The sequence below is a fragment of the Hippocampus comes genome, unplaced genomic scaffold (genome assembly GCF_001891065.2).
Source record: "Hippocampus comes isolate QL1 unplaced genomic scaffold, H_comes_QL1_v1.1 scaffold36, whole genome shotgun sequence".
NCBI lineage: Eukaryota > Metazoa > Chordata > Actinopteri > Syngnathiformes > Syngnathidae > Hippocampus > Hippocampus comes.
Window position 1 is genome coordinate 5640281 of NW_017805695.1, and position 25483 is coordinate 5665763.

General features: G+C 41.2%; 1 protein-coding gene across 1 annotated transcript in view; it reads right to left on the minus strand.

The window, feature by feature from the left end:
- Positions 1-25483, minus strand: part of cdh23 (cadherin-related 23) — a 159726-nt gene that overhangs the window by 57626 nt on the left and 76617 nt on the right. The window contains exons 10-18 of the mRNA XM_019882022.1: positions 23994-24106; positions 21435-21623; positions 18529-18678; positions 17945-18103; positions 7776-7840; positions 6224-6461; positions 4751-4856; positions 4420-4547; positions 346-418 (exon numbers count right to left, since the gene is read on the minus strand). Coding sequence (XP_019737581.1) covers positions 346-418; positions 4420-4547; positions 4751-4856; positions 6224-6461; positions 7776-7840; positions 17945-18103; positions 18529-18678; positions 21435-21623; positions 23994-24106 — 1221 coding nt within the window. The remainder of the gene's footprint in view (positions 1-345; positions 419-4419; positions 4548-4750; positions 4857-6223; positions 6462-7775; positions 7841-17944; positions 18104-18528; positions 18679-21434; positions 21624-23993; positions 24107-25483) is intronic.

Sequence of the window (25483 nt, forward strand, 5' to 3'; positions counted from 1 at the left end):
TCTGAATGCATGCATGAAAATGAATATAGCAGCCAGTGATTTAGCTTTGAATAGTCAATAGCCAGCATTTGGACTATTTGAACGTACAAAATCTAAACAAATGAAATAGTATTAGCTTGAAGACAATGAAAAATGGGCGGGGGGGAATCTGAAAACAGCATCCCCTAAAGCACAAGAGGCAACATAATATGATTTATACATACATAGTTGTATGTGTGTATGTGTGTGTGTGTGTGTGTGTGCGTGTGTGTGTGTGTGTGTGTGTGTGTGTGTGTGTGTGTTGTATCAACCAGTAAGTGCATTGAAGGGACTTGACAGGAAGTCTAAATGTAAAGGTTTACTCACCAGCATTAATGTTTTCTGGAATCTTGACAATGTAGGATGGTTTGCTGAACTCGGGTGGGTTGTCATTTTCATCCTGGAAGTGAGATAAACATCAGCAGCTGTTCAGAAGGTGGGTCGGGGGGCGGGGGGAGGGGGAGACAATGAGAGCATACATGTTTCAAAAACAAGTTGTCACCATTCAAACAGCTCGGGGATGAACACATTTCTCCTTCAATTGCAAAGCACTCAAATTTACAAAGTAAAAATAGTTGAAAATGCACTCTCACAATGCAGGTTGTCAAACAGGCTCAGCCATGTATATTCACGGAATTGCTCAGGTTATTTTCTGGCCATGTTACTAATTTGTGCAGTCATTTGTTGCGAGGCAGAAAGGAACACACTCGGGAAATTACTTGAAAAGCGAAATTATGCCATAACCGACCTCAGAACTGTTGGCCATATGTGCGAACCACTCATGTGCTGCTCAGTATATGTTGGGTCATTCAGATTCATCACCCAATTGCATTGCTACACTATAGGGAAATGTGGCATGCTTTTTTCAGCAGAGCAACATCTGGTGGATTTGGGATGGCAATGCTCCACTTATCCCTCGCGTAAAATCCACAATGGCACTGAATGCATTTCACCAAGGAAAACAAGAAAATGACACAATGGCAGTGGCCATCATCCAGACATTCCTTTAGATAAAACAAGATAATTAAGATTTGAGAGTTAGGAAGATCTATATTATGTTGCAGCATCAACCTTCATATCCCCCACAGTAGGTGCCACATCCTCCCACTCATACTGTATGACATTTCAGTCTTTTTGTCACACCAACATATCTCATTGTCTAGTTATTCCTGGTGAGTTATTATTTTTCTTTTCTGTGTGAGCCTCAGAGAAATGTTAACCCTTCAGCAAAAGTAACTGGCACCATAATCTATGCGATCTCCATGTTCCACTCGGGCATTGTGCGCGATGCTGTCATCAGCTGATAAACCGCTGTGGCATGAGTCACAACACTGTGGCACACCGAGGAAGTAAAGCGTACGTGAGAAAGATATAGGCGGAATATAGAATTATGATCATCTCTCCCTTGTGATTTTTGCACTGCGGTAAATATTTACCCTGACAGCATTTCGTCCACATGCAGGACGCGTGCGGAAATATTTTCTGTCTTTGGTTATCAGAGAATGTGAGGGCTGGCGAGCAACATGAAAGCTTCTTTCTGATCTCTAGAAACTCTCTTAGGAAGCATCAAGACAATTAAATAAAACACAAAACGCAGCTTTAGAGAAGATTATTTCTGCTTTTGACAACTAGCACTGTACGCACATCATCACGCAGTGTATTGTTTTGATCAGCAATATGGTCCTCAATAATGAATAATAAACACTAGCCGAAGTGAATCGGATACAAGGTATTCTCACTTTCATACAACATGGAAAACATTTTATTATGTTTTTGAAACAACAGCACAATGTAATTATACCATAGCAAAGTAGAACTTGTTTTATTTGATGGATAATATAAGAGGTGTGATGATACGTGTTATGGCCGACATTATCCGTATCGACGATTCGACACAAAGGGATAGGATCACTCTTTTGGAATCAAACAATAAAGTTTGAGACGATAAAGGCGATTTCGATACGATTTGTCGATACGATAACAATGGCCCGTAAATAAACCAATACTAATTGAAGGTAATGCCTAATCACCACATTAGAAAGCCGTTTTCACTGGATTTTCATTTAAAACCAACACCGCTTTACTGATTCCAAGCTATTTGTCCTCATATTCTAGCAAGAATAAAGTGAAACAGAACAATCTAGTTCTCTTTTTTTTAATTCAAAAAGCAATAATAGTCTTTCTGAAATTAATAAATGGGTGATTAATTTTTATATAGCGCTTCAGAGAAAAAGGACATTTTTGCAGGTGTATTGTTTCTTCATGTGCAGACAGCACAACTGCATCTGTTATTTCTGTATGACTTCTATTGTTTATGTTTAGCATGTATTATCATGAAGTGGTTTTAGTCCTTTCCTGTTTCAAGATTCCACCTCCACCTTTCTAATCAGCGCATGCTTCTGGGGTACCCTGTGACACGGAACACAGACAGAGCTTGTTTGGGTTCAGGAGCAGATCCCACAAACGCAGACCAGGAATACAAAAAAATACGATAGAGACAACCACAAGGCACAAGACTGACAAAAACACATCTTATAGACTCGTGGAGTTTTGCGATAATTTCCCTTGTATGCTATCAAAATACAAATGATCTTTTTTTTTTTTGTCCGGTAACACAACAGATGTTAATATTTGTGTCTAAAAAAATAAAATAAAGTCATGGTTTCAAAGCAAATTTTCTAAATTACTTTGACCTAAAGTACCCTGTAATAATAAGTCTCAATCAAGTGCCAAGATATTTTTACTTCTAATTTGTTCAATGTCAACATGTGTTAAATTTGACCCGAATAGTATAAACGAGTTGTTTTTCTTCCATTGTGGTTCTTCACACATGCCAGAAAATGATTGTCAGGATTGGCATCTATCTTTCAAGCTGTTTTTGCAGTTTTACTCTTAAATATTTTTTTTTTTTTTTTTTTTTAATACTGGTGATTTGTATTCATGACTGTAGATTTAAACAGCAGGAAACACATCCTTACCATGACATTAATTCATACCATTAAGTTTAAGTTTGTCCTTTTGTTGGAGTGCGTGGTGTGGAACACTGTGAACGTGGACTTTAAAGTGTTTCACATATTGTTTTTAAAAGTACTTTATTTGAGTGATGTTAAATTGCAAAACAAACAGTAGGAGAGCCTGTCCAGAAAACCATTTTGTAGTTTTGATAGTACTTGGAGCAAAAGGAGGGGAAGACACAGTATCAGTGAAAGATGGAGGGTTTTTTTCCGCCCTTTGGCGGCGGTATGATGCTGAAATTGCTGAACACAATTCAAACTATTCAATGCAATTTCCATAATAGTTTGAGAGTTTTATGATTTGGTTTTTTTTTATTGCATTCTCCATCAATCCACCCACGTTCTACCACTTTTCCAATTTAGGGTCACAGGTGCACTGGAACCCAGTCCAACTGACTTTGGACAGCTTTAAAGTCTTTATTGACCGAACATGCATGTTTTAAAGAACGTGTAGAAGATACAAAGTACACAGAAAGGTCAGCTTGGAGATTTGAACAGAGAACTTTTGACTATGAGGCAGATGTGCTGCCCATGTTTCCTTATTATTATGAAGCTCTATTATAACAACATCAATTGTTTCAGGGGTTTTGTGGGTTTCGGACAGTGCTCTTGAATCAACGATGGTCACCAGTTTGAGGACAGCAGACCATTTGAACCACGTTGAGGGAAGATGTTTTTTCTTTTTCCTTATTGTTTTACATTTGAGATGTTATTGTGCTGTAGTTGTGCAATAACATGTGGCCACAGGGCTAGGAAAATGCCCAGATTACATTCGCCTTCATGAATTGCCACGAGCTCCATTTTATTGTTTCTGTATAAAATTACCTGAGGTTTTGTGTTCCAACATAGCTCCATGAGGTTTTCGCCAGATTCTCCAGCTTCCTCTTCCATTCCAAAATCATGCATGTTAGGTTAAATGAAGACTCTGTATTGTCCTTAGGTGTGCATGTGGGTGTGAACGGTTGTTTGTCGATATGTGCCCTGCAATGGTCTGGTAACTCGTTTATGGTGTACATGTACACAGTCTCTTGCCCAAGGTCAGCTAGGATAGGCTGCAGTTGACACACGACCCTTGTGAGGATAATCAGTCCAGAAAAAAGGATGGAAGGATGTTTCATTTTCAGACGCTTTTTTTTTCCTTCCATGTTTTGTAAAGATTTAAAGTGCTCTCTTTTTTTCTTTACAATTTAAGCTCCCAAAGGACTGATGTTTAAACATCACATGAAATGTTATCAAGGATTACTAGAGTCATTCTATACTTGTTCAACACAGTACACATGGAGCATATGTGTGTGTGTGTGTGTGTGTGTGTGTGTGTGTGTGTGTGTGTGTGTGTGTGTGTGTGTGTGTGTGTGAGCGCGCGCGCGTGTTGCAGGGCTGTACTTACGATAACCTCCACTGTGACAGCGACAGTATTATTGAGGGCCGGGTTTCCTCCGTCTTTGGCCATCACTGTCAGATGGATCGTTCCACCGGGAACCTTTTCGTAGTCCAGAGGCCTGGTTACACTGATCACTGATGAAGGGAGAGTGGAAGAGAAGGTAAGGCTTCCCAAAATGGTGAAGACTTTCCACAAAATTCTATCTAGAGAAATGTGTCCACTGATCCATCCATGCACTGATGTGAAATTAGAGGCCAAGTGTGTCCTAACTTTATCCTATAGCGTACTGTGTATTGTATTCTTGACCGTGGCCTCATATTTGTCGTGCTCAGCACACCTGCATAACCTTCCACCATGATGATACTGAAGTATCCAGGAAAGGCCGAAGCTGAAATGATGGTGTATGTGATCAAGTTGTTGGGAGGAGAATCCTCATCTGTTGCCTGTGGGCAAGGAAAGGTACAGAGGAAATCTATACTTGTACATCTTGAGTGAGTAAGTGAATAAGAGTGCACAAAGAACAACAAAAAACAAAATCAGTGCCAGCATGTTATTGTCGACATTTAAGCTGGTTACGGCTATTTGTCCCAGGATATTAAAGTGCCAACTCAGCTAAAAGCTGGCCAATTGAAATCTTTCCAGGGCTAATCCACAACATTAAGAACAACGCTCCCTTGTTATTTTGTTGTTGGCTGGACTTAGCCGCGACTCTTCCAGTGTACTGGACGTCACTGGCATCATTCAGTTGGGCACCTTGTCAAATCTTCAGGTTACATGCATGAGCCCACTCGTTGATTTAAATCCATTTTAACAAGGACGACCACAGGAAACACAATCCTTCTGAGGAAACAACAGCAAATTCTGTCTCTGTAACACATCACCTCCTTCTGTCTACTTCTGGTATTTCTACGTCAAACCAATTTTCACAAAACTGTGGAGTGGTGTTGTGGCTCTTTCTGCTTGTCGAGTTGGCCATCCCGAGTCTGGCGCATGTTTTCTCTTTCAAGGCAGAATGCCGACCCAGCCTTTGGTGAAATTTGGCTTCCCAGCTCCTCCATTAAGGCATCTTATTCATATCAGAAGCGTTTAAGGTTAGCTGAGACCATAGGTGTCAAAACTCCGGTCCTGGAGGGCCACCTTCCTGCATGGTTTCCATCTCTCCCTGTTGCAACGCACCTGATTCAAATGACCAGCCTATCAGCAAGCTCTGCAGAAGCCTGATATTGATCCTGTTTATTTGAATCAGGTGTGTTGCAACAGGGAGAGATGGGAAAACATGCAGCACGGCGACCCTCCAGGACCGGAGTTTGACACCTATGGCTTAGACTAATCAAACACAGTGAGCTGGGCGTTGAACCAAGTAATCGCTTGAAGTCCTGCAGTGCAAACACACGTCACCACTGTGCACTGCGGAAGCGAAAGCAATCGCTAGACGCTCTGTTACAAGCCATGTAATAGGCTTTCTTGGGGGCACAATCAAAGGAAGTGCTGAGCCATTAGTTACCATTGTGCCTGTGCACCTCTGGCTTTTGTGTGGCAGTGACAAATAGCCAACACACCAGGTCAGCCCGAACTTCTTGGATACAGTGCACACAAGCACACAGCTACATGATAATACAACAGGGAGAAAAACAGGGAACTAGGTGAATGAAAACATCAATGGAGAATACGCTGTATATTGAGGTCTGAAATTATTTCCACATCAATAAAGTCTCTGACTACCTATGAATGATTAATAATATCGACTATTTATCCTACTTCTAAATCTAAATCTTCAAGTGTTCAGCATTAGCAGTTTTTAACCCCTCACCCTGACTCGGGCCACTGGCTGGATAGCCTGTTCGTTCTCTCTCAACGAGCCTACGTACACCTCCTTCTGGAAGAGTGGTGCGTTGTCGTTTACGTCCAACACGTTCACTCGAATTCTCCCGGTGGTCTCCTCCCCGCCTCCGTCTCTCGCCAACACAGTCAGTGTGAAGCGACGCATTAACTCGTAATCCAAACTGGCCCGCAGAATCACCCAGCCTGTCTCAGCATCTAAGGAAAACCTGCAAGAAAAGACAAATAATTGGATTGATGGTCTCAGCTATAGAGACATCACACTGGGTCTGATTTATTTCTGTATTTATTTTTACCCAAAAAACGGAAGTTAAATCGTGTGTTTACTCAACAATTTGCGAGCAGCGTTGGTGGACCGCGTTCTCTTAAATTGCAATAAGATCCAAAAGAGCGGGCACAAATTGCATGTTCAATCACTCTAAGAGATTGTGCATTGGCAACAGGTGTAGAGATGGCTGTAATTTAAAATGGGATTTGTGCTTTAGGTCGCGCTGATGATTTTTATCATGATTTGGGATCATTTGGAGGAGCACCTGAAGTGGACGTTTAAAGTTCTGGAATTGGAAATGCCATTGAAAGAGGGAAACACAGATTACTGAGTTACAGAAAATGAACTCCATTGCTCCGATGATTTGGGGAAAGCAAGCAACCGCATATAGAAGCCAAGTTTTGTTGGATTTAACTCATCTCAAGTGAGTGCCATTTGGACGTATGGGCCCTTCCCGATTAAAAATGCATTTAAAGGGGAAATCAACCCCAAAATTTTCTTTCAGAGAGCATGTTCTATGCAGCTCCACTAGTCTAAATGTGGCATTTTGATTAATATTGCGCTTGTGGAATATGAGTTAGGTAGTAAAATCCACCCGTTTCGATCCATCTGAGGGGGCGGCCATTTTGCCACTTGCTGTCGACTGAAACTGACATCACAGTAGCTTGGGGCTCAGGAAACAACCATTTATGGCTCAGCTTCAGAAAACCGGTGAGCCGTGAGCTACTGTGATGTCATTTTCAGTTGACAGAAAGTGGCAGAATGGCCGCCCACTGAGATGGCTAAAAACGGGTGGATTTTGCTGCTTAACTCATTCCACAAACGCAATATTAATCAGAATGCTGTGTTTAGACCGGTATAGGCACATAGAACATATTGTGAAAAAAAAAATTGAGGTTGACTCCACTTTAAAACCTGGGACTGCAAACCCTGACATCTTCTCTGAAAAGGCCAACACCAATTGTCACAGTACACTGAAATGATCCAGACACACGGAGATGTCATACATTTTGTCATATGCCATGACTGCTTCTTGTGACTGACTCCAAGTCAGCCCTTAGCACATTCAGAAGCTCCAAAATTGCATCGCTGAATAGCTCGGTCACATTTTTTTTTTTCCAAAAAATGTTTCTACAAGCAGAGAGGATACTACCCCTCCCGAGGGCCTCCTTTCACTTTGATTTCCAATTTCACCTTCCATAGCGGAATTCAACAAAATAATTTATAACAAAATGTACTTGGAGATGAATCTTACTGGTCTGGCTCATCGCTGAAGTAGTAACGAACAATACCAAATGTGCCAACGTCCCCATCTGTAGCCTGCAAAAAAAAGAAAACAATTGTCACAGTCATCAAGCAATAGATTTCTTGGAGCAATTAGTGGATGATGATACAGAAAGTAAAGCTAGGTTTAGTATATTTGGTTCATACTTATTTCATAGCTAGACATTTTTGGACAACATGACCATTAAGAATATAACTGTACAAGCTGTGTGGGCTCTAGCACAATTGTTTGTCAACAAACACCACACACAAGGTGGATATGATGCATCTATTCTACAGACATGCTTTATTTTGCCATAATTTCAGAAGAAAAAAAAGGATGGAGAAACTACAGCCCCTAGGCTACAGTATACATGGCCTGTGAGAGTATAAATAATAAATAAATACACCTTCAGAGGAACTTTTACAAAAAGCTCCCAAACATTGAACCCGCAACAGCTCATCATATGTAATATTGAACATTTGTTTTATCGGGTTTTTTTTTGTTAAAAAAAAAAAAAATAGTGAAGGCTATGACCCTCAATCCCCCCAACCCCCCAAAAAAAAAATCATCCACCCATCTTCTATACCGCTTATCCTCACGGGGGTTGCAGGTGTGCTGAGCTTAAACCAGCTGGGGCAAGAGGCAGGGGACAGCTCGAACTGGTTGCCAGCCAGTTACAGATTATAATACACTTAAATTTAAAATCACCATCACTGTCTCCAGCCCTCTAAATGGGAAGGTTGCATCACTAAGGACATCCAGCATAAAAATTTAATCCTATGGACTCGGTGTAATGACCCTTGATATCTTAAGAATTTTCAATGACCTCTACATTCTTTTGAGAAAAGTTGCGGTTATGTTCAGACTTTGTATCACAGTTTCAGAGACAGTACAAAGGCTACAGCTACCATCTGCTTTTTCCCTTCTTGTCCAAGAGAAAAAAATGTAAAAGTCACCACGCTGTTTTACTCAAGTCTGTAAATTCATGGGAAGCTTCCTCCACGTCATCGTGGATGGTAAATCAATGTTTCTTTTGAACGTCCACACCTTTGTTGTTCAATGCACTGAAGTACATGCTGCAAACTTGCAAAGAGGGACAGACACCAAATACATACAAAGTCTTTGGAACTCCAGTCAGGTTCTTTTATTAACCTCTGAGGCTTCCTCTGCGGTGTCTCAAAGAGCTCATCCTTAAATGCAACTCATCTCCTTCTCTTCCTCTTTATTTTGGAATTTCTCTTCATCCCTCCTTCTCCCATTCCTCCTTTATCTTTGCCCCAGTCCTTCTGTCTTTACCCCCTCTCTCCACATTGCATCCTCCACTCCACCTCTCTCCATTATCCCCATACACTCCGTCTCCATATCTCCTCTGCACACTCTTTCCCCTTGATGCTTCTGTCTCTCTTTTGCTCCCTCGCTCCCAGGTGAGTGACAGGCCCATAAGTGCTCCAATGATAGCAGTGGGGGTGTTAGCGTGACAGCTATCGAGGCGGCGACAGAAGCTCCTCTGGGGAACTATAGTATCCCTCTTGCCTTCGCGACAGAAAAGGAGAGAGGGAGCAAGAGAGAGAGATGGGTGAGAGGTTAAGTAGTAAAGGTGATAGCCATCTTTTCTTCCCAGCACCATCAGTCATTAACTCCCATCCTCTGAACAATCAGCATGACAGTGTGGACAAGTCACTTTGCCAACTACAAGTCAAAGACTTTCAACTTTAGCTGCACACAAGCCCATTTTAGATCGAGGTTGTAAAAACTGTTCCTAGTGCAAGTTTACTTAACCACTGGGTATATCGAACCATTCCTTGTTGTTAGTTTCCTGTAGATTAAATTCTCTTTAAAAAAAAAAAAAAGCATAAAAATCAACCAATGGTGACAGTGTCGAAAATAAACAGAGAAATCCTTCTGGAGCAACTTTCCATTTCAATAATTGTCTGCTGTATATTATATTGGGAATAAAAGTCAGAAAGTCAAAATTTCAAAAGTAGATTTGTTGATAGTTGTATATGTACACTACTTATACTATATTTTGAATATGACTGGACTGTGAATGTTAAATGGTTAAAATATAGACTGCGCTTACGTATTATAGTCAGCATTCTTTTTCAAAAAAGTTGTTAAGGAGTTGGTGCACAAAAAGTCAGTGAGCTGCTGATTGCCAATATAAACTCTCAAAACCCCCACAGGGGCCTCAGGCACTAACTACAAAAGAGAAATTAGTTTTCAGTTGACCAGTTTGGTTAAATGATGTGTTTCTTTCCATCAGAGAGGGAAGGCCAGCAGGCAAACACACTTATACTATGTGTGTACATCTCACAATATATGAATACCTGGGAATGTGTTTATGTGTGAGTCCATACGCCTGATAATGGAGGCACTCTGCGTGATCATGTACAATAAATGCCTGGTTGTAATGAATGTGGGTGTGCACACAGTATGTGGATATGTGTGTGCGCACGCAGATGCGCGCGCGCGCGTGTGTGTGTGTGTGTGTGTGTGTGTGTGTGTGACTACACTGGTGGAATCGAATCACATATTTCCAGGAGCATTCACTAATATATACTGCATGAAACCCAACAATTTCCACTCTTAATCCACTATTATTATTATTATTATTATTATTATTATTATTTTTATCCATCCATCCATCCATCCATCCATTTTCTAGTCCACGAGGGTCGTGGGCATGCGGGAGCCGATCCCAGCTGTCTTCGGGCAGTAGGTGCACTCTGAACTGGTTTCGAGCCAATCGCAGGGCCTACAGAGGCGAACAACCATTCGCGCTCACAGTCACACCTAGGGACAATTTAGGGTGATCAATCAGCCTGCCGTGCATGTTTTTGGAATGTGGGAGGAAACCGGAGTACCTGGAGAAAACCCACGCAGGCACAGGGAGAACATGCAAACTCCACACAGGAAGGCCGGAGACGGAATCAAACCCTGCACCTCTGCACATTGAGGCTGACGCGCTAACCAGCCGACCACCGTTCCCATAGTTAATGTCATTTTTCCAAACTATTTCAAAGTGTGTATTGTAAACATGTTGTGTAAAGTCTTCTTAATAATTCAGTAGTTTAATATGCAACATTGTTTTGTGGTTCGATCCTCTCAATTACTGTCCTGCTGAGCACAACCATTCGCACTTATAGTCACACCTAGGTACAGTTTAGGGTGATTCATTCATTTCCCATTCATGTTTTTGGAATGTGGGAGGAAACCGGAGTACCTGGAGAAAACCCATACAGGCATGGGGAGAACATGCCCTTGTCTTTAGCAGAGGACAATGCGTCAGTAAATTTTGCCGGTCCATCATTCGTCATTTGCCAGATGCCGGGCCACCCTTCCCTCATTGTCAGCCTGTCATTATTTCAAGCTGACCAATGTCTCCAGCAATCGCTCTCTGTCTATCTTATATACATTCGGCATACATGAACCGAACCCGAAGTAATTGTTTAAAAAATAAATTTCACCACATTTTAACAGGAGACCATAAACATAAAGGTGTATATGCAAATATATAGACATATATTAAATATTAGACTCAAACATTATTGATCACTGTTGTCACGGCAACTGATCAAAGGTAATCCGAGTCCCAGTGCATTAGCAAACTTGTGAAGCATAACAATGTTGATCTTTGACTTCAATTTAATTCCACTTGAAACATAAAAGGTAAAGAGCATGCATGGACATAATGGTGACAGTAATAATTCTGACAGGCAGATGCTGCAATTTTGACCTGTCAATCAGGTAACGTTGTCTTTAGCAGATGTCTCCATCAAATGACGACATCAAGGAGCCATCGCTCACATTACCCCAAAACATTTCTACCTCCTCTCTCCTAGGTGCTAGTACGTCAACAGAGGAGCAGGGACTTACGAATATGCAGTTCGAGGAATGAAATGAGCCCAGAGTCAATGCTGTCCGCTCGACGCAACCCTGGTGTATATTCACCCCCGCGAAAAAACACGCAAGCCACGTACATGTAGCACATTTTAGTGCACGAGGATGAATATATACTTGTCAGCGAAATGGGAGTCTGTCAGTGACAGACTGAGGAGGTCCGTCGATACTGACTTGGTTCGTGATGATTCTGGTGATGGACAGCTTGTGACATTTTTCTTTGGTGGTGTGATATGACATGTAAAATATGTGCCTTGGCTCAGTAAAGGTTAGGAAATTATCCAAATTTACCAAACATCAATCTTTACAGATTAAAGACGACAGTCCCAAAACAAATACTCTCAAATCCATTTATACATACCGCAAAAAAAAAAAAGTAACTCTCCACGCTTTGAATATGCCCTTAAAACACACAAAAAAGCTAGTTTGGCTAAAGATCACATGTCCTAATTTGAGACTATGGCAAAAGATTTAAAACCAATTTTCACAACCAGAGGGGCCCATTACATTTTGGTGTAATCAGTCAATTTGATGCATACATTTTATTCTAAAGGTAAAATAATATACCTGTTGGTACTTTGGGTAACAGTATAAAACACTCATATTTTGGAACCCCATAACACTGCTAAAATTCTGTCCTAATCAAGATCAGTTTTGACTAAGACTGTAAGACAGTAATTACTGTGTTTACAATTGCCCTTGCCTCTGCATAAGTGTTAAACTAGACTACACCATGCTGTTAGGTGTTGTATCATTGGTTTGCTCGTGTGTTCACCCGACACAGCGGCAGTGGTCCACTGTTTGGTTTGGAAAGCTATAATTATTCTCAGCACATGTGAAGTGGCCAAAAATAGCCTTTAACTCAGAAGAAAAGCAAAGAGGCACAAAGAAAAGGTGGGGGACTGTATTGGACGCACAAACTGGAGATCCAGTTTGAGCTGCCAGTGAAAAGGCTTAAAGCAGCTGGCAGCTCTGAGTTGCTGAAAGGCCTTCATCCTCCCCCTCTTTTTCTGCCTCTGTCCTCAATGATGAAGGAATGAGATTAGAGAGTTGTGACTCCACTGAAGACACACACTGAATAAAAGGGACAAAGCAGCAGTATCATTGAACGATGAGGGAACATAACTGACATCAAGACATGACACAGACACAATAGACATGTTTAACATGCAGCCATAACTAGGGCAGGGATGTTCTTTTAACGCAAACGTGCCATTTAGTGACACGATTAAACCGCACGCCATCCCATTTATCTGAAATATATTGTATTCATGCTTGATATTTTGTCATAGCAAATGAAATGGAGACCAATTCACCATGTTTTTGGGACGATTTTTTTTTCTTTATCTACAGTATCGTCTTACAAGGGATCCTTACACCAACTCCTCTCCTTCATGTACATCCACTCATCCATCCATCCATCCATCCATCCATTTTCTGATCCGCTTTATCCTCACAAGGGTCGCGGGGCATGCTGGAGCCTATCCCAGTTGTCTTTGGGCAGTAGACGGGGGACACCCTGAACCGATTGCCAGCCAATCGCAGGGCACACAGAGACAATCAGCCATTCATGCTCACACTCACATCAAGGGACAATTTAGAGTGTTCAATCAGCCTGTCATGCATGTTTTTGGAATGTGGGAGGAAACCGGAGTACCCGGAGATACATCCACTCTTTCTATAAGTATTAGAAACCAGCTCATCACTGGCAGGTTTAAATTGTATCTCTCTTTTATGCTATCTTGACAGAAGTCATAGCACACATCTCTCCAACCAACCAACCAACCAACCAACCAACCAACCAATGACTGAATCACTCAAGGATTGAGCAAAGGAGTTTTGGGTCTCCCGACACCTCTTTGTTCTATAAGCTTGTTAAACCACGTTAACCCAAAAAGAGCACAAAAATCAACAGCGAAAAAACACTTGCTTTGTAATCGTAAAACAATGAAAAGGACAGAGGAGACATACATTCTGTAACCCTCCACTGCAAAATCACATTGATTTCTCCTCACGTTAGCAGCTGCTAATGTCTAAAGTCTGGAGTAAAAAACAAAACAAAAAAAAAACCCAAAACTAAAAGGCAAAGAGACAAAGTGAGAGAGGAACGGATAGAGACAAAAGAGTAAATCACAATAAATATTTATACTGATAAGTAACACTGTAAAGCATAAATATTAAACAGCTGTGTTTGTGTGTGTACTTATGTGTTGGTGCAAGTGTCCACGGGGATGCAGGAGTGGGCACGACAAAATGCATCAGCTACCTCTGTGCATCAGCTCTGATCAGACGAGCAATGAATATTAACCTAAAACGAGCCTTTCAGCAACATTATCAGATTGCTTGTGGGGCACTTTTGAGAAGAGCTGGCAACAACGTGCATAATTCCAATTAGCATAGGTATAAAGCATTGTATAAACATTACCCAGACTCCACCCTATCGAAAGTCCTCTCTCTCCAAATCATTGGGATGGTTCTCAGCTAGAGAAATGCACGCAGCACACACTTCTTGACAAGAAAGCAGTCATTTTGAGTTAAAAAGAGTTATCTCGTAGCATGTGACCCTTATTTGATGGCTTTCTTTAAATATGAAGGTGCACGTTCTCTAAAGAGGATACTTGATGAACATTTTCAAAAATACTTGACTATTTTTACAAATTCAAACCTATCGATGCCTAAGTACCGGAGTTAGAGGACAGATGTCACCACTAAAGCGTCACAGTGCAAGCGTAAAGTGCTAAAATAAGTTGCAGAAGAGTACGTAAACTCAGCTATGATAGAGAATTTGCATTTTAGCTATTTTAGAGAGCCATGCACTAACTGAGACAAGTAGTTGTAAAAAAAATATATCATAATAATCTCTATCACAGACCATCAGGCGCCCCTGACAAGACTGATAATCTCGTCTTTATCATGAATTGTTTGCTTCTTGATTTTTAGTATGGTTTGAGGAAGAAGAAACGTGACACCCACTTCAAGGTTTATTGAAATGATAGCATTATATGTCTGGACATGAAGACCATTAAAATGAGAAAGCCATTGTTGCTGGGTTTTTTGTAATAAAAATCATTTGGTAACCGTCTTTTGCCCATCACAGACATTTGAAGCCTTTAGGTCTCTCAACACATTTAGGCGAGTAGAGAGAATGAAGCCGTGGAGGACAATGAAAAGAGACGTTACAAAGTTATATGGCGGCTGATGACAAGACATTAACGCAAGGTTCATTTGAGAGTACAGATGCTAGATTTGGAACAACAAATAATGTACAACTATTTATGATTTTTTTTAAAGCCACCAAAGCTATTTAATGAACAGTATTTATTCATTTTTTTTGCTTCTATAAAACCAAAAATTGGATTTCCTATGTCTTATTTTTCAACTTTGATGTTTGTTTATTTATTTATTTTCAGTTTTGGCAATGAGCAAGATAAATATATAGCTAATGGAGAAGCTGTTTTGCTCTAGTGTGTCTGATTAGTGTTTCCTGTCCAGGGAACACAAATGTTTAATCGTTGACCCCACAGTTTTGAAGGTAAGTTTGCTAATTCCTCTCAGTCTAGCCACAAAACATTGTAAATATGACAAAAGTGTTCATAATGTCTTTCTTTGTGTGGCTGTTGTTTCATATTAAACAGACAGTTTTATGAAGTTGATGCTCATAATGAACAATGTTTAAGCTGGCAGCTGGAGACCTCATGGGTATGTTGTACTGACTCATATTTTTTGCAATAGGGTTTGTGTGCTCATGGTTACGTTGAAATGCGTTAGCAAGGGTGAATTAAAAGAATAGAAATGCCTTTCATAATTTGAACGTCAGTAATTTAGTTAAAAAGATTAGAATCCGAATCATCTTTTTTGGCCAAGTATGTAAAACACAAAAGTAATTTGTTTCCAGTATAGATGAGCCACACTAGTATTGCAATAACAATCAACTACAACAAACAAAGACACGGCATAAGTATAGAAAGATCTTCTGTAATGTAAGGGTACCATTGTGCAGTAGTAGCGCCCAGTGACAGGTGTGCGACAATATGTAAATTCATCGAGCAAAAACAAAGGAATCAGTGGTGCAATGCAATACTATGACGATTGTGCAGTTGGTGCAAATCCCGAGTTCAAAGAGTTTACATGTTCCATTTCTAGTCACTGTGTAACTTATTTATATAATAATAAAATAACAAAATGTTTTTTATCCATGCACGCATCCATCCATCCATCCAGCATTTCCTACCTTGGTGGCTGCTGCTATACTTTCCAGATAAGGTTTCAGTGAATGTGAGACTTTGTAGAGGGCAATATAAGTGCATTGCATTTATCCTTTTGATCAAATTGAATTTTTCATCTCTTGGACTATGACATGTTTTTTTCAGAAAAGTGCAAAAGATACGAATTAATTCAAAACCGGTTCTCCGACATCAGCATAAATAGCGAATTGGGAGTTTGAGTGCAGGATACAGTAACACCTGCTTCAGAATCATTCCAGAACACCACCACCAAAAATGTAACCCACAATGAGGAAATACACTTTAGACATATTATTATGGCATTTATGGCTATTTTTTTTCCATCAATGTAATAAAACACATTTGAAACAATACAAAAACATTTCGGTGTGCATAAGATATGAAGATCAATTAATATTACAAATGTACACATTATACATACCCAGGGAAAACCCATGCAGGCCCGAGGAGAACATGCAAACTCCTCACAGTTAGGCCGGAGCCGGGATCGAACCCACGACCTCTGCACCACCAGGTCATCTTAAATATATACATGCTACACAATTTTGAATGTATTTTTGTCATATCTAAAACCAGATTGAGGCAGCACGGCAACATGACAACCAGTGGAGAAAATGGATGGATGGCTGAAATTCCTACCTCAACTTCAAATAATTCCTCATGACCACTACAAAGACATACGGGGGTGACCACTCACTTGTTTATTCAGACGGCAGCATGAAAATAAACTGCCTGCTGCATTCATTGCATCACAAACGTTGTAACTCACTGTCTAAATTACTAATGAACTAAATTATGACAGACTCACACTGGTAAACAAATCTGTGCAAACACATTATTGGACACACACACACACACACACACACACACACACACACACACACACACACACACACACACACACACACACACACACCCACACACACACAAACACTAGATTGTAATCATGTGGGCTAACTAATAGAGCAAAGCCTACAATGACACTGTCTCATTTTAGCCATGTGTTGACTTTGAGGGAGTTGAAGGAGATAGTGTGTGTAGTGGCTTTGTGTCTGTGTGTATGTACGAGTTTATTTCCATTCCGCTCTCTTAGTGAACAGCTCGCCATGAGTGGCTGACATCTGTTTAATGTTTGTATTGTGTCTTCGGTGGCATTCGGTGTGTATACGTGTATTCCAGCCGCTCAGACAACGGACACCTTCATCTAGTGGTGAATACGTGTCCATGCCTGTACAGACCTCACAGTGAGTCTTCACATCTTTTTCTCTTGACAGCCGGCTCACTCTCTACAAACAGTAGTCCATATTCTCAGGCAGGCAACATCGGCCAGACTTACCGGGTATTAGATTGCCCTGCAATCTCCATTTCATGAGCACCAGTCTATAAACACTATTGATTTTCACACAGAAGGATTTGCACTTGAATCAAGTGGAATGCGGGTGTGGCTGGTTGTGTTGACTGGCAATGAATAATAATCTCGTTTTAGAGTGTGTTTTTTTTTTTTTTTTTTTTTTTAACAATATGCATGATAGTAATGCGTGTTGGGCAAACATACTGACTTGGTGCCTTAATATTGTGGGATATGCTTCGGTTTTGGTTTCCAGCCCAACACCCAGCCAATGGTGTTCTCCAATGCCGTTCCCATTCCCAAATAAGTGGTATAAGAAAAAAAGCCACACAAATCATCTGAGTTGGAAACATGACTTCCAGGGAGGGACTTTAGACCACTCTATTTCCTAGCCATTATTGAGCGAAGGCACCCATGTTTTCAGCACACACCACGAAAAACAAAAACGTCAAAAAAAGTACGAACACTGATGATCATTTTACTTGCAAATAAGCCTTGCTCAATGTAAAATCTGGACCTGCCTGATTGAAGACAAAGCTCATATACTCACAGGATAGACACAGGTTTATTGGAGCTTTCGCCATTTAACTTGTTGTTGGCACGAAGTCTTTCATATGATATGGGAATTCAGCATTCACTGGGTTTCGCGCTTTTTGAACACTCACCAGGATTCGAAGCAGTGAGGTGCCGCTGGGTGTATTTTCAGGGAGACTGATGTTGTAGAGAGATTTGCTGAAGATGGGTCTGTTATCATTCTCATTGATCAGGTCAATAAAAATACGGGCGAATCCCACATGGTCAGACATGGACTCATTGGCAAAGAGCTGGATAGAAGGGGAAAAACAGGTTGTTTAAGCTGACGTGGATGAGATATGTTGATATATATCAGTCGTCTAAGGACACAGAAGGGGCACATCAAGGTCTCAAAAACGTCAGTTTCTAAATGTGGGAGTTCAAACAAGTCTTCAGTGTTGTGGAGGGGATTCTTCATATTCGCAAAGCTGGCTACCAAACAATTTAGAGCATCACTTTCTAAACATCCTTGTTGCTCGGAAATGGCTCCTGTTTAGCTCAAGGTCATTTGTTTGAAAGTTTGAAAGACAGGGCAAACTTGCTTTGTGTTCAGTCATCAAAGGAATTGTTACAGTGAACCTCCGGAACCGATTTTAGCAGCCCATCTTCCATGCCTCCTCTTTGTTTCTTTTAAAGGGGACAATGTTTGGATCCTGTTACGAGATACGGAACTTACGGAAAAACTGTAGCTGCGGATGCGCTCGTAGTCTAGTGGCATTGCAACCCTCATTCTGATGTCAGCACGCCCTTGTACAGCTGTGGGGGAGATGGTGAAATATTCGGAATTGTTGCCTGTCAGGAACACCTGGAACATGCTGTTCACCCCCTGTCATGGATAGGATCAGAGTTTACAGAGTATTATTGAATCAGACAAAAAAACGATTGCGGTATGAGAGAAGACAAGTCTTCATATGTTCAATGAAGGCAGATTAAAAAAAACATGCAGTAACAATAGCCTACATGCTTTAAAAAAAGATTCATAGTTGAACAAGATGATTTTATTTTTTTGCGTGTCGAAATAAATTGGCATTTAGAACCATCATTTTGTATTGATTTCGGGTCGGAAGGGGGTGAATACTTTTTCACGGCACCGTGTGTATGTGTATGTCTATACATATACATAATTTTTTGAAAGCATTTGTAGAGAAAGTTGAGAGGATGAACGCTGGCGGCTACACAGTGCTGCCGAAAACTTTCTGATTCCACTTTCTCTGTCTGGACATTTTGTTTGGACAGTCTCCAAAGGGATTTTCCAGTGATTCTTTTTACATTTGGACACATATCAGAGTATATGATTCTGTTTGTTTTAATGCATTTAAGAAGTGCTTTATGAACGGAAAGAGGTGTTATGATCGCTGATGACAACCGTGACTATCTACCTAAATACAGAAACGTACATCGGGGATTTGGTTCTGGCTCACAGAATGCTGCTTTGTGTGGGTTGGAGTTTGAGTTGGAAAAAAGTGCAAACTATTGAGGTGGCTGTAGAGTAGGCACTTTACAATTATTAACTATGATGCGCAAATCCATTTCGATCCAACATGAAATTCCAAATAAACTCTCCAGAGAGCACCTAATGTCTTAAGTCTGCCTTTCACATACAGATAATCCCTCAAGTACAAAAGTATGAATATAAATCAAGGTAGGGTCAAAATGACACCTCAACCATGCGAAGTCCATGGCTGCCTTGAGCCAAGAAACCATCTCTGGAGCCCTGCCATCCTATTGAAAGCTGCAGGGCAGCCGGTCGCATCCCCACCGTGTCAGACGGAGGAAGATGAGTGCACGGGTCGATTGGTATTTTGCTGGCAGCTGAAATAGCCCCCTTGTTTTTGTTTTTATCTGTGCGAGAACCATTGTGGCTGATGGCTCCTATTTAAAAGACCATCCAATATGCAGGGATGTCACCTCAAACTGCCCATAAATATAATTGCTCGTCCATTTACTTCAGCCTGTAGAAGCCCCTGATAAAAGTACCCTGTCAGGAGTGACATCCACAAAGTTTGTTGACAGGTTCCAGTCGAAAAAAGTTTCATAGACGGCAGCCAAGCAGAAGAACGGATGGAAGAACTAACAGCCAACGAGAGAATGAGAGAGAGGTAACTACCACTTGTGTCATAGTCTCAAAAAGAAAACATCTGCCCATAATTCCCTGCACTACAGGAATGCATGATTCCTGTGCAAGTGTAGCGGAGTGTGAATGAGTGTGCACGTCATTACTGACATGTGGCTTTTATCAGATCACAACAGTAAATCAAAACAAAAACAAATTACCTCGAAAACATGCACGTACATGTGAGAAGAACACATCGAGCTCCAGCATGGCTTCCCTGTAGTAGAGGAGGGAATTCGAGAACCGGTTCCAACTCATCGATTCCATCGGAAATGTGCACCTCCATTGTTATCGATTCTTCCTTATGATGCTGCCATGTCAAAGTTTAGCAGTATTTTGGCCATGGGGGCCAATTTTTTGCAATGTCGTGTTGCCGTAGCGCAGCCAGGTGCATATAGAATGTGGAAGGATGTGAGTGAGAGCGCCTGCGTAATGCTGAGTTTCACAGCTAAGCGCGAGATCACAAGGGAAGATGTGTGTGTGTGTTTTGTAGAAATATAGATATGGCAACGGGGGGATTGTTTAGTTAGCCACAGAATATTTACTGAAAGTATTGTGCAGTACACCTAATAAATCCCCATCTTCACCGTGTATCATTCCTTGCCACCTGCCTCACTCTGGTCGATGAAGTTAACCCCAAAAAGGACAACTTTTGACCTCTCCAGACAACTGTCAGGTAACAACAGAAGCGGGAAAGGTTAACATTGCATGAGCGTAGCTGACTCCATTCAAGGTTATACCTATTTAAGAAAACAAAGAAAATCATGAAAAGGAAAGTTGGATAACACTACATTTTACACTGACAAAACTAACAAAAACTAAACATGCCCTTTGCTTTTTGTCTTTGTCAATTAATTTAATACGTGAGCTTTTGGGGTTGGCTTAAAATATATGGATCTATCTCTCTTCACCAAATCGCCATCATAAATCATAAAAAAATCCTGTTCCATGCAGCAGTGCATAACTTATTTAAACTTTTGCTCGCATCCAGGCTCCCTTTAGTTGAGGTATTTTTACGGCTTCTCGTCTCCTCGCTACCTTTCCCCACCATCCACTTGACTAGTAGTTCTCTGACAAATTCCACCCTGACTGCTTCTGTGCCTAAATCAATCAGGGTTGACTCGCTTTCTGCTTATCTGCACCCACGGTGATTGATTTTCCTCGTTAGGCATAATTCGATGCTCTGTTCCATCTCTTCCAGAGCAAATTAAATTGTATTGTGCAATGTGCAGGTGTCGGCTGTGTGCGCAAGCATGTGCGCAGCATTTGAGAACGAAACAGACAGAGTGAAAGCTTAAAGCCAACTGTGTGTGCGCATGTGTTGTGACTGACTGAGAAACAGATAAGGCTAATGGTTAAGTGGCAGGAACATTAAGTGTGCAGTTTAAAAATGTCTAAATGATTACGATTGACGGACAACATTATCAAGCGGACATTATAGTGAGGAGCAGCAACCACAACCAACCCACCTCATCCTTGTCCTCAGCTTGAATGAAGAGGGGCAGCGCAAAGCCCACCTGGGCAAGCTCGGTGATGCGGACGCGGTACTCAGAACTGTTGAACTTTGGGGCATTGTCATTCTTGTCAATAAGCAGGATGGTGAAGGTGGTCTTAACTGTTGCGTCTGATGGACTGCGATCTTCTTTCAACTCGGTGGCCTGCAGGGACGCACGCGAAGGAGGCAGCCATTGTGTGGATGACGAGACAAAGACAAGAGACACAATACTTCACACTAAACGTAATTTCTGATGGAAGCTGCCAGCGCACAATCTAGACAGGCATTTACAGCTTTTCATTTATCGAATCAAAAGGAGCACACGCTGAATCAGAGGGCTCAAAGTGGGGCCAAAGGAGGACCCCCCATGTGTGGACCAATACACACACAGACACAATGAGATTTAAGAGAAAATAGTGCAATTGAGAAGACCTAATTACACAATTTCTCTCTCTGGCTGGCTGAGTATTGAAGCTTCTGCAAAGGAAAAAAAAAGGGGGGGGGGAATGTGAGGGAGAAAGATAGAAATGGGCTCGGGCTTTCTATGGCCTGATGATCGTTGATAGAGGAGTGCTAAAAGCAGTCGAGCATACTGCTTGTGTCCAGAAAATAAAGGTAATACAGCCTCAATTATCCCATTGTCACTTTACCTTCATAATCTCAGCATTATCTAGCCTAAAGTTGAAAAATTAGTCCCATTATTCTGCCTTATAAAAATCAATAGCACCACCACCACCAAGGAGGCATGAGCTGAGAGAAAATGTAGGTAGGGAAAAAAAAAAAATCTATAAGTACATTTTTGGGTGACATTTTCTTTCCAGCACTTTCACTTATTCTGTTTTTCTGCTTTATATTTATTGATTCCAACTAAAAAGATGAACTAAGAGTGGAACACGTTTGCAAGTATCACTTTGTGTTAAACCAGAGCGCGTGAGTGAGAGAGAGAGAGAGAGAGAGAGAGAGAGAGAGAGAGAGAGAGAGAGAGAGAGAGAGAGAGAGAGACTCTTGGTCTCCCACTCAAAAACACTGTCACCTGCAGCTTTGGATGAATATGAAAAGCAACTGAATGTGCAAATAGGTGTGTGTGTGTGTGTGTGTGTGTGTGTGTGTGTGTGTGTGTGTGTGTGTGTGTGTGTGGGTGTGTGTGTGTGTGTGTGTGTGTTTTTGGGGGGAGGATGCGGCGTTATAGATTAAGCACATTTATTGTGCAGCTCAAGTGCAAATGATTTGACTCAACCTAACATTGAACTTTACACTTCAACGTCACAGTCACACTGACAACAAAAGCTCTTTAATTGTGTATCTTTCCACTTATAGAAGCTCTTTGACATCCATTTCACGCACCCTCTTGCACTCTGTGAAAACCACATTGTGCACAACAGTGGCTGAAAAGAAATTGGTGGTGGGAGGGGGGTCGGGGGACGGAGTTTGGAATTTGAGGGGATCGAGGGTGTGCAAGGCAAACGTGATGCACTGTAAGCTGTGAGCAGAGACTTAGGAATTGAGAGACGGCATCTACTTCAAAACAGGAGGACAAAGAAGAAAGGGAGGGAGCAACACAGGAGCCCTTCACATCAGCGAGGGCACTAAATTCCATTCCTTTATCTTGTGCTACTAAGTTCCACAAACCCTCCCTGGACAGATTGCAGGCTGTTTACTGTTCACAAAACTGCAAAGGGGACATTATCAAAGCATCAAACCACAACTGCCTGAGCACATTATCAGAATGACAATTGTGAAGGAGCACATTAGCTATTGGTCGACATGTGTTAGTTGAACTCTTGACCTTGAAAGGGGATTTTTTTGATCAATGGTCCTCCAACGCGGCCCCCATTGACCATATGAGTCGTCTACAGGCCTTGTCTGAAATGACCTTTCCAATGATGGGACATTGTGATTTTCTAAAAATGTTGTAGAAGTTTCATATTGATATTTGTCTGTTTGCTGATTATCATGATTTTTGTCTTTGGATAAATGAATACAATACATTAAAAAACAATAATAACATTATAAAAAGTGACATGAGCACGTTTCAGAAATGTTGATCAGACTGGTAGCTGTTTGCTATAATCAGTATCCAAGAAGTAGCTCTCAGTTTAAAAAAGGTTGGTGACCCCTGATTTAGACCTTCTGATTTCCAATGAAAGTACTGTACTGGCAAAGGTCTGAGGCCGGCATTCAATTTGTTGTTTTAGCAATGCCATCACGATTATATTTAACCATAACGGCACTAAGTAGAGCTGAGACTTCCACCCGGGCTGTACTATAAATAAAAGTGAAAACAAATCTTAGAGCTCTGCATTTCGGTTTGTGGGAGGGGTCAAAATTATTCCGTGTTTCACTTTAGAGAATCAACTGCTGTTTTAGTACTTTTTTAAACAACAGGATTAAAAAAAAGGAAACAATGGAGTCAAATGCACCAATGCATACTCTTCGGTAGCTCGATGGAGATGAGGTAGCGGGATGTCTTGTCGCTCCCTGATGTGACAATCCCTTCCAGGACATGAACCTCCAGTGCCATTTATCAGCTCACCTTGACAGTAAGCGTGAATCCTGCTGAGTAGAGGGGGTTTTCTCTGTCCAGCTGACCATTCACCGTCAGGGCACCGCTGATGTAGTCCAGGGAAAAAACACTGTTGGTGTTCCCTAGTTGGAAGGACGGCATGATGGATGGAGAGCGAGAGAGGAAAAAAAAAAGATAAGAACGACAGAGAGCCAAACGGGGCTGGCGTTGTGGTTAATTCAACAGAACCCCTGGGATGCAGCACAGAGCCTCTAGAAGGGGGAAGGTGGTGGACGAGCAATGTGAATTTCTCTTTCATGCAATATGAATGTAGCTTCTGCTCCTGTTCCTTTCTTCACTCCACCTTAGGCTCACCCACCACTTCGAACCTGTTCACACTGTATCCGCTTGTTTCATCCCTCACGGTCCGAGCCGCTTCCCTGCTGCACTTTCTGTGCCAGCTTTATGTTATCGATGGGAAATGCATCGTGCTTATTGTCATAGTTTATCAAAATCATTCATGTTTAAGCATATCAAATTGACATTTTGTCAACAATGATCAGTTTTTCAGGTCCAATAATCTTTAGTTGGTAATCCATTACAATGGCACCTTACTGAATGATACTTCAGAAATGTTATGTATTTTTCATGTGCATGTTTGTGTTCAGGATGATAAGTAAAACCAAACTTCAATTTCTTAATGCTCAGCTTTCTTGCCATGTTGAATATTTGCAGATCAGTTTTATTTTCACCTGTTTTCTGAGTTTGGCCAGGTGATGTTTGCAAGCCAACCCGTGATTGGTAATTACCTGAGTTCAGAGGAACTGTGATGCTATTTTCAGTTGACAGCAGGTGATAAAATCACCACCCCCTCGAGATGGATACAATCTGTGGATTTTGCTGCTTAATTCACATTCCACATACACAATATTAATCACAATGCCATGTTTAGATGAGTGGGGGCACATAAAAAACATTATTGAAAAGAAAATGTTGGGTTTGACTTCCTCTTTCAAGGAGAAGGAAACCTGGGCCTGACAATTGTGACATGTCACAGTTTTACATTTAGCCTTTTGGGTAGTGACACTTTCGCGTCTTTATTTAAGGCTTTAAAAATATTACTTTGGTGTGATTTCCTTTTTTTCTCCCAAAAGTATAAGATAAAATTCAATATGAGCGTACATCAGTGTGATCCCACCCCTCCCTTTCCCCCATCCCAATTTACAGAGGGTCATCAAGATGGCTATGATGAGGAGCTGCTGAGGATCCCAGAACAATGCTTCCAGGAGTGCATAAGGTTGTGGCAGAGAAGGCTGGTAAAATGATTTCGATTCCAGGGGGATTACTTGAGAGGTAAAACCTTTGAGTGGATTTGAATTACACCTTTGGGACAGTAACTCTGGAACTTTTCTGATACACCTCATACTCTTCTTTCATACGAATTTGGCTTGTTTTATGTAATGACTATTTTTAGAGACTATTAGCGTAAATGACACGATTGCAACCACTGTTGTTCCTGC